At 39.2% G+C, this 16,093-nt stretch overlaps 1 protein-coding gene across 1 annotated transcript in view; it reads right to left on the reverse strand.

Moving 5' to 3' along the window:
* The window catches only part of NSUN3 (NOP2/Sun RNA methyltransferase 3), a 115,109-nt gene that overhangs the window by 4,767 nt on the left and 94,249 nt on the right, over positions 1–16,093 (reverse strand). The window contains exon 7 of the mRNA XM_026457185.2: positions 2,190–2,321. Within this exon, the coding sequence (XP_026312970.1) occupies positions 2,190–2,321 (132 nt within the window). The remainder of the gene's footprint in view (positions 1–2,189; positions 2,322–16,093) is intronic.

The raw sequence follows: 16,093 nt of genomic DNA on the forward strand, positions 1-16,093 counted from the left end.
AAAAATGGCTGGCATAGAGTGGGTGCTCCAAAAAATGTGTTGAAAAACAAATGCATTTAACTAATTTTTTTTTTTTTTATTTCTGAATGTTGAGTTAAAGCCTCAGAAAAGGCATTTGAGTGGACACTAAGGAAGTTTGTGGATGTCAAGGGGAAATTAGAAGGCTATAGTGATATTTGATATATACTGTGATGAGACCTTAAACTGGGGCTGAGATAGCAAGAGAAGAAGGACAAGTCATTTTTGACCCCATTCAGTGGGCTAAGCTTGCCCCCGAAATGTGTATCATAACCCATTCTCTAGAATACCTTTATCTTTCCCTTTCAAAATATTAACAAAAATGTAATAGAGTTTCTAATTTCAAGCATTCACAGTCTAGTGATGGAAACATACCAGCAATTTCCTTTTTGTGGTAGCACCCAATGTGGCAGTGCTATGATGAGGGTAAAATACAGAAAGGAAAAAGGAATGAAGCAGAGAAGTTTTTCTGGAAAACAAGATGATCCAGCACTGAAATCAAAAGAAATACTCAGATAAAGGATCAGGAGAGAGATGTGTCAAGGAGGAGAAGCAGTAACACGAAGACCCTGAGACGAGAGAGAGCATGGAAAGTCCTAAGAACTGCAAATAATTCAGTATGGCTAGAGCAAGACTTCTGAGGAGATATGAGGCAAGAGAAGAAAGTGGGAATTTATCCATAAAGGAAATTGTATACCTTGATACATGGTTAGGTTCATGGTTAAGCTATGAAGAACCACTGAGGGGTTTTAAGCAAGGCAGTGATATAATGAGGTTTAGAGTTTAGAATCTCCCAAATGTACCATGATGGCTGAATGGAGAGAAGCAAGAATTATGTCAAGGAGAACATTATTTAACCACTAACATGGTCCTAGTGAGAAATGGTGGATGTTTGAACCAATGTAGTAGCCCTCGGGATGCATATAAATAAATGTGATATTTTGGAAAGAAAGTATAAAAAAGTGACAAATGGATAAGTAACATGTGACTTTGGCAACTGGTGGTAAGAGGTGCCACACATAAACTAAAGAATGCAGCAGGGGTGGTAGGCTGGAGAAAACATATATTCACTCTTTGACAGGCTGTGTTTGAGATCATTTGAACACTGAGGTTAAGATGTGCAAAGGTAAGCCTTCAATTTACGTAGCATTTCATCTAGTCCAGCATCCAACATGGTACCTGACCAACAGGAAGTACTCAGTAATTCATTTGTGAATGAATGAACAAAAGAAGTTCAGAAAAGAGGATCTGAACATCAATCTAGAAAAAGGAATTATTATCATATACCTGGGAGAATTCATGCTATGGGAGTGAATTAGATCAGTTCTGCTCAAAGTATGGCCAGTAGGCAATGCTGGTCCTCAAACTGTCACCTGTCCTCAGTGAGATAAGTACAGGTATTAAAAGTAAGCATTTGAAAACTTTCATAACAAAGACAGAATAACTTTATGTCTGTTTTATCTGATATAAGGAAATCAGACTTACATTTTGTAAGCTCTTGATTTCTTTTTTATGTCATATTTCAGTAACTCCTTTTTGTTTTTTACTTTTGCAAAAGTTTGGGTTGGCGATAGATTGGATATATTAAAAACAAACAATAACAACAGTGAAAATCCTGGTCCATGACCACAGGTTGTTTAAGCGCTGAGTTAGGCCATTTTAGGAAAATGTTGATGGCAGCTCCTCTTTGAGCCAGCCTCGCCTCCTACTCTTCCTTCTTGTCTGTTTTTCCAAATTTAATGTTATTCTCTCCCTAGGATCCCAAGAGTAAACTAAAGCCCCTTTTGTGCATGTTTGTGTTTATTTAATTTAGCTCCAAAATCATTCCTATAGCATGAGTAAAAGGCACTTCTTTCCCTTGCCTGAGTCCTGTAGAAAGAACAACGTGGCTGGCAAAATTCTAAGATTGCCCTTGGTGATATGCCTGTATATCTCTTGAGAGTGGGCAGGACCTGTGACTTGCCTCCAGCCAATGGAATATAGCAAGGTTGATTGAATGTCACTTTCTTGATTCATATAGATGATTGATTGATAGATAGATAGATAGATAGATAGATAGATAGATAGATAGATATAAATTTCCTAGAAGATTCAGTCTCACACTAGCCTTGAAGAAGGAAGCCACTATTAGTTCTAAAGCTAAAAAACAATCAAAAAATTCTATGAACAACCTATGGGAGCTGAGAAGTGGATCCTTTCCCAGTGGAGCATTCAGATGAGACTTCACATACAGCCAACATCTTTGGTGCAGCCTTATGCAACCCCAAGCAGAGGATTCAGTTAAGCCATGCTTGGAATCCCGGCTGAGGAAAAAAAAAAAAAAAAAATGAGATAACAGTTTTTTTTTAAGCTGCTAAATTTGTGGTAATTTGTTATGCAACATAGAACACTAATATAATTGTCAAATTATATTATTGAATTAGATTGAATTTAGATGAAGAGGAACTTAGTGAAATGGAGCCCTGGTAGTGCTGTTTCTATAATACAAGACATGAGGAAAAGAGAAAACGTATGGGGAAAATAAAATTTTCTTGAGATACAGTGTATTCGGGGCATTGAAACTAATAGAACATTTTAATAACTTACAATTAAAACTTAGAGGGCCGGGCGCGGTGGCTCAAGCCTGTAATCCCAGCACTTTGGGAGGCGGAGACGGGCGGATCACGAGGTCAGGAGATCGAAACCATCCTGGCTAACACAGTGAAACCCCGTCTCTACTAAAAAATACAAAAAACTAGCCGGACGAGGTGGCGAGCGCCTGTAGTCCCAGCTACTCGGGAGGCTGAGGCAGTAGAATGGCGTGAACCCGGGAGGCGGAGTTTGCAGTGAGCTGAGATCCGGCCACTGCACTCCAGTCTGGGCGACAGAGCGAGACTCTGCCTCAAAAAAAAAAAAAAAAAAAAAAAAAACTTAGAAAAGACACAACTTTGTCGTCAGATCTTTGAGTCGCTTCTTATAAAATGCAATACCAAATAACAGAAGAACATAGAGATGTCGAAAAGAAAACCCACAAAAGAGCAGAGGAGTCATGAAAATGTCTTGGGAATGAGGGAAAAAATTATGAAAAATGAAAGTAACAAGCAAGTCAAATGCTTAAGAGATGTCAAAAAGAGTAACAACTATAAAAGATCATCATATTTCATTAGAAAATGAAAAACAGTCCCTGAGGCCTTTTGAGAGAGTAGCTTCAATAGAGTATGAAGCATCAAAATCAATACTGTAGGAAGTTAAAGAAGAATTGGATGTTGCAAATTTGTAGATTTTTGAATATGGACATATACAACAATTTTTGGAAGATCAAGGAGAAATGTCTAATGGAAGTCAGGGGGAAGCAGAGTGCAGAGTCAAGGAATGTATATTTCAACATTGTGGAAGTGAAGGGTACAATAGAGAGAAGAGAGACTAATGATGCTGGGAAGAGAGAAGTGATTAAGGCATGACATCTGGGGCTCAAGTGGAAGCATTAGCCCTAGAGAAAGATGCTTTTGACTCATCAATTGTTTAAAAAAAAAAAAAAAAAAAGACAAAAGGACATATAGAGGAGAGTAGGTTAAGAAAAATAGCTTATAGTCTCCAACTTCATGATAAAGAAGGGAAACTATCCATTTCATAATGAGAGGGAAGGATGGGACCAGGAATTGGAAGTGAATGAAGGTTTGGAATAGCTCTTGTGCAGACTGTGTTAGAGGATCAACAAGAGATTAATGAAAGGATTAAGAAGCAATTAAAGTCAGGCAGCATGAATTGCTGGTAGGCCAAGTCTGCAGAGTTTTGCTTGAAATCTGCTACTGATGCTGGGCGGCAGCTAGAAGAGAGTCTGGATTGATGGCGATCAGCGGCACATAGAAAGCACAGCATATATCACTGATCATGAGACTTGCACATACTACTTGATTCAAAATGGACGGCCAGGAGATGGAGATTTTAACAGCCGATGGCAAAAGTTCTTTTAGGCAGCTATGACATTGGTAAATGTTAAAATTTAACCACTAGAAACCAGAAAGTACCTTAAAGTATTTTAATCATGATCTCTCTTAACATTGTTCCTTAGACAAGTCCTTTGTATTCCCTAGTTCCTCATATTGGATTTTAAAACACTTATAAGGAATTGTCATTTTCTTAAAACAGTTTAAGCAGAAGCAGCATGATCTGCTAAGAATTTGTATGTAGAGCTTAACAACCCTGGTTCTGTAATTTACCAGTTGTATTTAGAAAGTTATTTTAGCTCTCTTTGCCTTCGGTTCCTCATTCTAAGTGAGATAATATTCTCCAACTCCCAGTGTAGATGTGAGAATTAAATAAGATAATTTATGTGATGATGTTGGTATCAATGGCATCTATACTAGATATTTAAATAATGTTATTTAATTTTTTTCAGAGAAACAATGTAATTCCATATATTATTACGTTGTTTCCTAGAACAAGCCTGTAAAAAATACTAAGAAAAATTGGAAATACAGAAAAGTAGAAAAGGAAAAAATAAAGTGAGCAAGAATCTATCATTCATTAAAAACCTTTAATATATTGTTATATTATACAATTATGTAGCTAGAGAGAGGATTTTACAGTCATACATTCAATCCCTGCATTTTACAAAGGAGAAAACTGAAACCCAGAGAATACAGCTGGCTTTGCTAAGAGCACCTAGCCTATTAGCTGTAGGAGTCAGGGCTGAAATGAGATCTTCTATCTTCAATACTTTTCTCCCATTGTGATGAGAGAGGTAAAAACACTGCACTGCCAACACCAGCACTGATTAGATCCATACACATACAGGGCAGTCACTGCTCTGGGTGCATAGTCATTATTTGTTATAATTTCACACCTATTAAGAAACCAGTCAAAAGTATACATGTAGAACAGCAAAAAGATAACCTCTCTAAATAAAATGGGGAAAAAAAGACCTTACATGCATGGCTGTAGCACAAACTGTATAAAATTCATTTCCTCCAGTATCATCTTTTGCAAAAGTGTATTTTTGCAAGAGAAAAACATCAATTTTTTAACTCTCCTTGGTATCAAGGAAAGCATGATTGCTGTAAGTCATCTGCTTAGTAAGCTCTAAAACTCAGTCCCTAGGGCTCTTGTGCTTTATCAACAGGTCTAAAGAGTGTATACCCATCCTTTGAAAATTCAAAAAAATATATTTTTGCAGATTGTTAAAGCTCTCAAGACTAGTCTGCCAACTCCACACTTAGTCTGCAGTGTGGGAAGGCTCTGACTAGCTTTTCAATGTGAATGAGAAAAAAGAAACAGGAGATATACAGCGACCTCAAATGATATTCCCTGGAGGTCAATTTTGAATTCAATTTTCAGATGGTAATTTAGCAAAAAAACAGCTGCTGCATATTATTTTGGAATGACTTAAGACACTAGCCCCCGCCCCGCCCCCCCCCGATTCTATTTGCACACTTAACAAAAAGAATTTGTAAAAAGAATACCTTGCCTGAGTCCTTTAAAACAAGAAGTTGAAGACTAATTGGACAGTGCAACAAGTATTGTCTAGGTCACCAACCTAGGGATATCCCTCCAGGTCAAAGTATATTTATGAAGCGTGTTAAATGTTCACAGTGAAGACAGAGAAAACTCTGGTCAGTGTAAGATAATTTTCATTATTGGTTTAATAAACCCTTATTATCTCCCTAATGTGTGCCAGTTACTTTAGGTACTTGAGAATTCCAAACTAAGTAAGTCCTGGGCCTTGCCATTGAGAATTCTTTAGTCATCTGAGAGAAGAAAATACAGAAGCAGATAATTTCAATATGTTACATTAGAAAGATAATGAGGGTTCTGGTTTTAGCACAGAAGAAAGGGAGAGTGGGCAGCACTTAGCCTCATCTCCTGTTCATGAATTCTGAAGACGACGACTGATATACTGGAGAGGATGACTAAAGTGCTAGCGAGGTAGTGAAAGACGAGAAAGGCATGCAGGTATCAACAAAGACGAAGGTATTAACCAATATGGTGTGTTCTGAGAACTACAAGCTGTTAGGTATTGCTAAATAATAACATGCAAAGCGGTGTAGGAAGAGATAAGGGTTAAGAAGTACTTAAGGCCAGTTATTGGAGAGACTCATGTACTATGCAGAAAAGCTAATGAACTTCAGCTTGATTCTGTGGATCACGAACTACTGATCCAAGTAAGAGTGTGTGGTAGAAAGTTCACTCTGGACAGTGTGTGGGGTGGACTTAAAAGGTACAAGGCTAGAAGGAAGAGACCAGCTGGAAGGGTCCAGATTAGCTATGGTAAGGATTTGACACAGGGCAGTGACTGTGAACATGAAGGAGTTAATACATGAGAGAATGGCTAAAGAGATAAGCTTGGAGGGAGTGGTCTTATGTTAGAGAGGAGAGAAAAGAGTCAAGTCCAGGACGATGCCATGGTTTCTGGCATGCATGTCTTCATGTCACTACCTATGGATAGGAAGATAAGAAAGAGCAGGAAAAGGGGAAAGAAAGTGAGTACAGTTTGGAACATATTGAATGTAAGGTGTTTGCAAAATATCCAAGCTAAATGGTCTGGCAGATAGAGGTCATACGGGACTGAGGTTCTGGGGTTTCTCCTGATCACCATCTGCCTTCTGCTCCGGTAGCATGTGGCAACACCTCTTGGCTGGTTGCCTGCCCCAGGAAGAACTAACCCAGCAAATGTGGGCAGAAGCATACTCCCTTTGCACTTGGGATATGTTATCTTGTGGGAAGTTTCTTCCACCCTGGACAGAAAGCTCAGCTCTAGATAGGGACCAAGAGAATCCAACAGGTCTGTGTTGCGGATATAAAAACGGTGGTGCCTCACAGAAGCACCACTCAGCCAGGTACTTTTCTCTCTCCCTCTTCCTACTGATCATGTGGGACAACCTCAGGCATCAAGTTACTGGTGCGGCTGATGATGCTCCCATGCCCTCAATCCAAGAACATCTTTCAGCCTCTGCCATTTTTCTGTCTCCCGTCTCATAGCAGAGCCCCTTCCAATGAATTTGAATTACTCAAGACCACATTCGTATTCCATGTGCGTCTCCCAAAAACCCATCTTCCTTTCCCTTTGCCTCATGCCAGACACTTCCCCTTCCCACCTTTATGGCACTCACTGTGCCAGGTCGGTCTGCTGGTTTGGTCTCTTGTTTCACATACAGCTTAAAGGATTCTAGAAATAGGTTTTATTTGGTAACAGATTTTATCGTTCTCCTGTCTTCCTGACTTTGCAGCCCACTTTCTATACTCAAAGATGTTTCATTTGTGGTAATGTGACAGAGTGAACCTGGATTTCAATTCCATTCCTATCACTTAAATGGACAAGTCATATAAACTGAGACTTAGTTTCTTAATCTATAAAACAGATTAAAATATTTTCCTTTCAGGATTGTTATGAAAAGTAAATAAGGAAGCATGTTAAAGTGCCTGGCCAGGGATAGGCAGCCAGTAAATATTATTTCCCTTTTTGCCCATTCTTCTTAATTCTCTCTCTCATGTCTTTCTACTAGTTTATTTCGTTCTTGTTCTTCAGCTTTCCTATTTTCTAGTGTTTTACTTCCCATATCCAGTTTTCTAGCTTCCCTTCCCTCCCCTTAGTAACTCCTCCTTGATTTCATAATCCCACTCAGAGACGGGATAGAACCATGGAGAGAAACGCAGATTGTAAAACATGTGCAATTATAATATCATGGTTTTCCTCTCATATCTCAAGTTCCTTTTAAAAATAAAGTCTCTGTGATCAGGGCATGTCTTTTCTTGATTTATTTCTATAAACAAAGTATCCATTGAGTAGGTACTTAGTAAGCTGTTCTAAACCATTGCTGATGTGTGCCTCAGTTAAATCAAGTACGGCTTCCTTTTCTCAATTTTCTGTGTTGCTCCTCTTTTTCTCATACTATTGAAACAGAGGTCTTCTGCTTATTAGTACCTGCGTCTCTCACCTGGTGTCCAAAGATGGCTTCTGTATAACAAAAGGTTGCAGGTTCCTTTTTGCATTCATTAATATCAAGCCTGCGGCTGTGCAGTTCACCCCAGAAATTAAATTACGTAGATTCCTAAGATCTCCAGTCTCATAAGTTGTTTGTTGTTTCTTTAACCATGCTTGAAATGAAAGGAGATATATTTCATGCCATCTAATTAAAGTGTTCAGGAAGTGGCAGTCTCTCCCACAGGCAACACTTTTTCTGCAAACTCCGAGTACTGTGTTGCATCACCATTTAAGACACTTTCGCCTTCAATTAACAGAAACTTGACTAAAAGTGGCTTAAAAAGTTTATTTCACATTATATAAAATCCAAAGGGAGTGCTCATCTGTGGTTAATTCAGCAGGTCAGCCAAGTCATTAAGGACCCAGGTGCTAATGTACCATCTTCAGCATGTCAGCAATACATTCCTCATGGTTGCAAATGGTTTCACAGGCCTAGGCATCATTTGCAAACAGGAGTATGCTTAGCTAAAAACAGGAACTTCCCTCCTGTGTGTTCCCTTTGATCAGTGAGGACACCTTTCCCAGGAGCACCCTAGCAGATTTCCTCTATCACCCACTCATCAGGATTGGATCACATGACCAGGGGAACCAATCGTTGGCAAGGAGGTGAGGCACCATGCTTGACTTAGACTTGCTCTGACTCAGAACAATCATGACTCACCCTGCTAGGGCAAGGCAGGAACTCATTAGTGAACACATAGCTCTGTGGAGGAACCTGAACAAAACCCAGGCTGTATCAGTAAGATAAAAAGGAGAGAAATGGCTGTTGGGATTGCAACCAACAATGTCTTGCTAGAGTCCTAGCAAATATTGGTAAGTACAATGCTCTGCATAGCAGTGGGACCAGCAGTAAGATTATGGCAGCTGAGGCACAAAGCGTTACCTTCTCTTTGCTATGCATTTTCCCACAGTCAAATGCCTCTAAAGAGGGAATTTACTATACTATCATGTTCCTTCCTCATAACAGAAGAGATACATTTTAGAATTAAGCTGCTAGGTTATGTGGACACAATATCTGTGTAAGGTTTGGGACGCTTGAGGCAACTTTTCTGGGCTCTCAGTCAGGGAATTTAAGTAATACTGAGAGATGCTGGGCAAAGTTTGGGAAGGAATTTTGTATTTAAGGAAAGTGCCTTCGGAGCACAGTGATATCTCCATAAACTTTGGAGGCAGCATCACCGGAAAGACGTGGATCAGGAGAATAAAGAGAGGGCTATTGTAAGCAGTTAGTCTTTGCTGCAGAACAAACCATCACACAACATAAAGGCCTAAAACAACAGGCATTTACTGTTACTCTGGAGCCTGAGCAACAGTTGGGAGGCTCTACTGATTTGATGCAGATTCAGCTGATGTCTGTTGGGCTCAATCATTCCGTGGCTTGGCCAGTAGCTGCATGGTTTAGGACGGTCTCATGGTAACAGGCTATATGCCTCCTATCATCCAGCAGGCAAACTTTTACTGGTCCATGTGAGGTTCTCCAGGTTTCCAGAAGAACAGGGAAGCAAAACCCAAAATGCAAGGGCTTTGTAAGGCCCTGCTTGTGTCATGTTTGTTCATGTCCCACTGGCCAAAGCAAATCACATAGCCAATAAAGAATCAATGTGTATGAGCAGGGGTGGCAGGGGTGGGCACTAATAGTGCATAAATAGAAGGTGTGTGTGTGTGCGCGCGTGTGTGTGCGCATGTGTGTGCATACATATTTATGGTCACTTTTGCCATGTAACACAGGAAGGGGGCCCTTGTTTGGGAGCAACTGTTAGGTACCTACAGAAGGATTCCAGAAACTGTTGGGAGGCTTGCTATAGATGTAGATGAACCAAAGGGAAATTGTTATGGAAAGAAAAAAATTGTGTCACTCAGAGTAGCTGCTTCCGAAAAAGAATAGAACAAAAGCTATCACAGCAGAAAATACTGGCAGTGTCCATCCAAATACTGCCTAGTGAAGAGGACACCTGGAAAATCTAAGCAGATCTTGTGTCTAGTTATCTCCACCTGTGGAGATAAAGGAATTCGCTTATTTGAAGCATGTAAGCAACCACCTTTGCTTGCTTTCTTGTAAAGAACTCCCCGTGCTCTAGCTTCACATGTGTCTGATCTGCAGAAAGAACCAGCAGTAAAGATAATATGAAGATGACTTGTGTTTGATATTTATATTTCTCATTGAGAATTAATACGTTAGGATCCTGGTTTATATGCTTCACTATTGTGTGAGAATTTAACAGTACCCGAGACTTTCTTTACAAAACAAATCACAAATACTGTCATATCACATTGTGACATATACATTATTTACAAAATATTTATATTTCTCACTATTTCCCTAGATTCTATTACTTACAGGGTTAATAAAGAAGCATATATTACCATAGCACAAATTGTTTATAGCTTTCTAATTGTATTTTAACTTAATAAACAATCACTGGCAAGTGCATTTTATGCCTTTAAAAAATTATCCTGAGAAGAGATTTTCAGACTTCATAAGACTATGAAGGGGAAAATGACTTCAAAAAAGTGAAGATTTTGAGTCACAATGAGTCAACCTTACCTAACAAAAGCAATCATAAGCATGAATGGACTCGTAAAGTTAAGAAACAGATCCTAAACAGAGCGAAATCACCGAAGCTATGCCGTTCTTCCCACTAGACTATCGCATACACGTTCTACCGTAAGTAGTGAACCAAAAGTGCTGGTGATGATTATTAAAGTAAGGATATTTGACCGGGAAATCTCTAAAGGCCATTTCAACCTAACATTCTACAATTTTGTAAATCTCCATCCTAACCTCAAGTCCTGGACATAGTTATCCCATAACTAAATGGAGAAATATATATTCAGCTTTCTAGAGCAAGATCTCAAACTACCACCCACAGGTCCACTGACTGTTTTTGTCCTGCTCATGAGCTAAGAATGTTTTTTACTTTTTTTTTTTCTTTTTCTTTTTCTTTTTCTTTTTTGAGACGGAGTCTCACTGTCACCCAGGCTGGAGTGCAGCAGTGGCATGATCCCGGCTCACTGCAACCTCCACTTACCAGGTTCAAGTGATTCTCGTGCCTCAGCATCCTGAGTAGCTGGGATTACAGATGTGTGCCAGTATGCTCGGCTACTTTTTGTATTTTTAGTAGAGATAGTTTTTCACCATGTTGGCCAGGCTGGTCTAGAACTCCTGACTTTAGATGATCCACCCCGCCTCGGCCTCCCAAAGTGCTGGGATTACAGGCATGAGCCATCACACCCGGCCTGTTTTCTACATTTTTAAGTAGTTGAAAAAGTCAGAAGAAGACAAGGGTTTGTGACCCATCAACATTATATGAAACTCAATATAAATCCCCATAAATTGCATTCTATTGCAGCATAGCCACACCCATTCAGTTACCTATGTCTATAGCTGCTTTCCTGCCATGGCTGAGTAGAGGCAACAGGGACCATTTAGCCTGCAAAGCCTGAAATATTAGCTATCTGGTACTTTACAGAGAAAGGTTGCCAGCCCTGCTCTGTAGGAAGAAAATTGAGTATCTGATCCACTGCTTCTCCATTCCTTTTAACGTCTGATTCTCTTACTAAATGTTCCTTCCCGGATTAACGAGAACTAAAATAACTTACTCTCCTCCCCACCTCTACTGGAGAGATTTTACTGTGTGTTCCACTTCACAAGTTGCATGTCAGGCAAATCATGCATATAATTCACACTTTAAATGAGTTAATTATTTAAGTGTTCAATCTTTTAGTCGGTCTATCAGCCAGCGTTACAAGGAAGAAATGAATAAACATGAGGGCGTTTCATACTCCTCCCCCCATCATTCATTAGAAACGTTTCAGAGCCTCATTAGTCAGGAGCTTAAGCAGCCTTTATAGTAGGTTGATAAGATGCCAGACATTACTTTCCAAACTACATGAGTCTCACCTAAATGGAGGGAGTGAAATTTCTATCAACTCAGTAGAAATTAACTGTGACTCAGCCTCTCATTGCCTTTCTCTAGCTCTTCAGGAAAATCTAATTCCATCTCTGTGATTTATTTAAATTGCTGGAAAAAAAACCAGTTAAGCGAATAAAGCACTTGGATGCATAAAATGATGTGTCAGTTGCATGCCACAGAGTGCTCTCTGTTCTATCACCAGGAAATAAAAGAATAAGGAAAAATGGGCAGTCTTTAAAAGGATTTTGCATCAGACACTGCACACTCTAACCCTCTCCTCGTTCCTAAAAGCCTGGGGTGTTGTACTTTCTTTCTTTTTATGGCATTAAGATAGCAAACATATTCTCCTGCTTTGAATCCACTTTCCAAAACATGCTGTTGCTTTTGCACCAGCCGCACCTCTTGAATGACTCATGTTGCGAGGCACACAATATCCACAAGTCTTATCCGCCTATGGGTTTCCCTTCATTCTCACAATGCATGTGTTGTAAGAGTGCGGTGGGCAGTGACTTTAAGAAAAGTCCCCTGGGTCCTGAAGCTTTGGATGGTATTTATCATAATGCATTTTTATGGTGCCTCTTGCAGTTTTTCTGGTCACATCTGGTTGTTGTGCTCATTTAGGACTTACTGAAAAGAGCATTGTGCTCGGAAAAAGGAAAAATCACTTGAGAAGGGTAATGAGAAAGGGTTTTGTGCTTCCATTTTTTTTTCATAAAACGCCAAGATCTGTCAGTTAAATAAAATGGGTGTCTTTTGAATGCTTGTAGTTTTTGCACTTACTCTTAATGTTGTAAATCCCAAGAGTTCGGCTGAAGTACCCAGCGCCAGCGTGGCATCTGTTAGTGGAGGCGGAACAGATTAATTTGTAGCCTCCTGATAGCTGCTTTGAGTTCCAAGGGTTGAGAGTGTATGCCTATTGGGGAGAAATGTTTATTCTGGCAGCAGGGGGAAAGGACAGAGAATTTGGGCCAATATGAACAGAAAAACATAATGGAGCCCTGTGCTGCTGCTGAAATTAAAGTCTGCCCACCTCCTGTGAAATGGTAGTGCTTGGCAATGAAGTACTGCCAATGGAAAATAATGAGCTCTCTCATTAAAAAGTAATAGTTTGTAAAGTAAAATTTCAAAGCATAATTAAGGAGCTTGTGAAAAGTGCTGGGAAAACGGTAGCCTAAATGTCAGTTTTGGGAGTTATACAAGTTTATATATGGCTAGGAATATTAAAGGTTTGAAGGCTCACCTAAAACTTCAAACTATTTTTTCTTTATAATTCTGTTTTCCTACTTTCTTTATCACCTATTGTTGATCATGTTCCTCTTGAATTTATGCACTAGTACATTTTAATTAAAAATTTAAGAAATATGTAGATTAAGTCATGTAAAAACTATCAAAATATGCTTATGTAAAAGCCAATCACTGCAAGCCTTAGGATAGAGTGATTTCGTTTCCAACACAAAATTTTGATCACGTGGTCACTCAGTGGGATAGCATATTTGAAATCAGGATTGCTCCAGAAAATCTAGGGTGGTTGGCTACCATAATGAAAAGTTAAATATAATATTGTATATGCCTTTATTCTCAGATAGTATAGTAAGCCACAGTAGCTACTGTTTGTATGCTAATATGCAAGCATCCTTTTCTCCTTTTCTGTTGACAAATACTGCCTAATCCCCCATCCTCTGCCAAAAGAATGACCAAGGTTTGGTCATGGGAACACACCATCCCATTTTGGCTTCTATGATTGGTTCACTGGTGGGTAAGTGATCAACCAGGGCCCAACAGAGCACCTTCCTTGGATTGCAATATGAACATTGAAAGGAAAGGACTGGCTCCCTTTTCTTTGGAGATGCTAAGCTAGTATCCTGCAGAATGGGGCGGTTACCAGCTATCTTGCCTGCTAGTAGAAGAAAGCTCAAAAGCAATAGGCGGGATTGAGGTTAACACAAAATTAGAGGAAGTGCTGAGCAGTGGAGGGAAAGCAATCTGAAGACACCATTTGTGTCCTTTATCTGGTCATACCTGGTGCCATTTACTCTTCTTTTCTACAAGGTGGTGGAGCAATAGAGGCTAGTGTTTTTCTTAGGCTAGTCTGAGCCAAGTTTCTGTCCCATGTAACTTAAAAAGAGCTGACCAGCTATCTTGCCTGCTAGTACAAGAAAGCTCAAAAGAAATAGGGGGGATTGAGGCTAACACAAAATGAGAGGAATAGCTGAGCAGTGGAGAGAAAGCAATCCGAAGACACCATTTGTGTCCTTTGTCTGGTCATACCTGGTGCCATTTACTCTTCTTCTTTACAAGGTGGTGGATCAATAGATGCTAATGTTTTTCTTAGGCTAGTTCAAGTCAAGTTTCTGTCTCATATAACTTAAAAAGATCTGACAATCTGTCAATAGGCAAGACAGTTTCTCATAAAAACTGCAAGGTCCACCTACAATGAGCAAGTTATTGAAACTGTATTTAATCAATTCTATAGCAACTGTATACCAAGGGATAATATAATTTTCTTTTTTCCTAGTTAAAATAAAGAGGATATTGAGCAGGAAGAAAGGTATGATTAATGATATCTATCTTCAGAATAGAAACACCATAGAATAATGTTAGGTGTACAGACCACCCCAGAGAGTCTACAGAATTCATATAAAATAAGGAGTTTGGAACTATAAGCCAGACAATAGCTAGCATATTTAGCTGAGTTTTTGGAATTTAGGACTTTTGTGATTTCCCAATATTTACTATTTCAGCACCCCATATACATTTCTTCCCATTGATTTTTTAAAAATCCTTTAACATTTTCCAGTCAACATCATATATGTAAAAACTGAGGATACATATGTAAAAGCAAAGCAGTATGTAGGGCTGGGTAACTAAAATTCAGGGAAAGAAAACTTTTTAAATAATGATTTTAAGGTTGTTGTTCAATCTTAAAACTTGGTGTATATATACATGCTGACAGCACAGGCACTTCCTCAGCAGCATAGACCATAACAGAGCCTAGTTAGCAAGACAAATTAGTCAAAAAAAGGAAGTTGCCAGATGGTGTACATTGTCAATAACGCCCATCTGTGAATTATGAAGCTGATTTGCGGGTGCATTTGGTGCTGCTTTTCTTGGACAGCAAAGTAGCTGGTAACATCTTTGTAGAGGTGCCTGGGTATGCCAGTGACTTCATAGGTAACTTTAATTTCTTCCCAGCCTGAGATTTTGAAGAAAAGTTACTTCTTCTGGCCCAAAAGGATCCTGTACTGCACTAAAGGAGCAAAATGTGGCATCATTTCTTGGGTGTTATAGAGAATTGCTCTCCTCTTTCAAAAACCAGGAAAATCATAAAATAAGAAGGACTTTAGAGCAGTAAACTGCAACCTGGACAAGGAGATTGATATGCTGAGTCACCCAAAGGGACCAATCTTCTAGAGAAAAAAGAAGTTTGGGTCCAGCCAGAAAGCAAAGAGAAAGGAGAGGCACAGGGCTCTCAGCTTTGGGCAGAGCCCAACTTTGGCAGTGTGCAAAAAAGAGGGAGACTTCCACCCTTAACAGCTTTCAAGCATTCTTAGTTCCACCAGTAAGGTTATGCCTGAGGTGGAAATGGCATGTGGAGGTTATAGGCAACAGATTTGGAATCTCCAGGTAGGTATGTAGATGTTTCAGGCTACCTTATTCTGACACCTTTAGGTAGCTTGATTGTGCTGATGCCTCTTACTCTGATTCCAAACTCAACAAGCATACTTTTGACTCCAAAGCTGGTCAATCCATACTGTAGAATTTTCTAATGATTTGAATGTCATGTATTTTCACATACATGATAGTAATTTCAAAATTAACCAATAAAGTACACAGGGATTATTATTGTCTTTTCATGTATTAAGTTAAACCTTACGAATTGATAATATTTAACTATTTTTTTAATCTACAAAACAGTATGTTCATTGCTTGGCTGGCTTAAGAAAATGAATAAATAACACAGGCTTCAAGGATTTTTGTCCATATGTCACTTAGTTTCTGTTGCAAGCTAATAAACTGGTATTCCACTGTCTACCTCAGAATCCCTTGCCTTTTAGTTACAGTAATACACTAAAACTTCCACAGAATCAGGGAAAGTCAGAGATAGAAGAAACCAGATAGCAAATGTCCAGTTCTCTAGTTTTACAAAAGAGTAAACTGAAGGCTAGGCTAGTTAAGCAGCTCATTGAAAGATGCAGAGTTT

This window comes from Piliocolobus tephrosceles, chromosome 2 (assembly GCF_002776525.5).
Source record: "Piliocolobus tephrosceles isolate RC106 chromosome 2, ASM277652v3, whole genome shotgun sequence".
NCBI lineage: Eukaryota > Metazoa > Chordata > Mammalia > Primates > Cercopithecidae > Piliocolobus > Piliocolobus tephrosceles.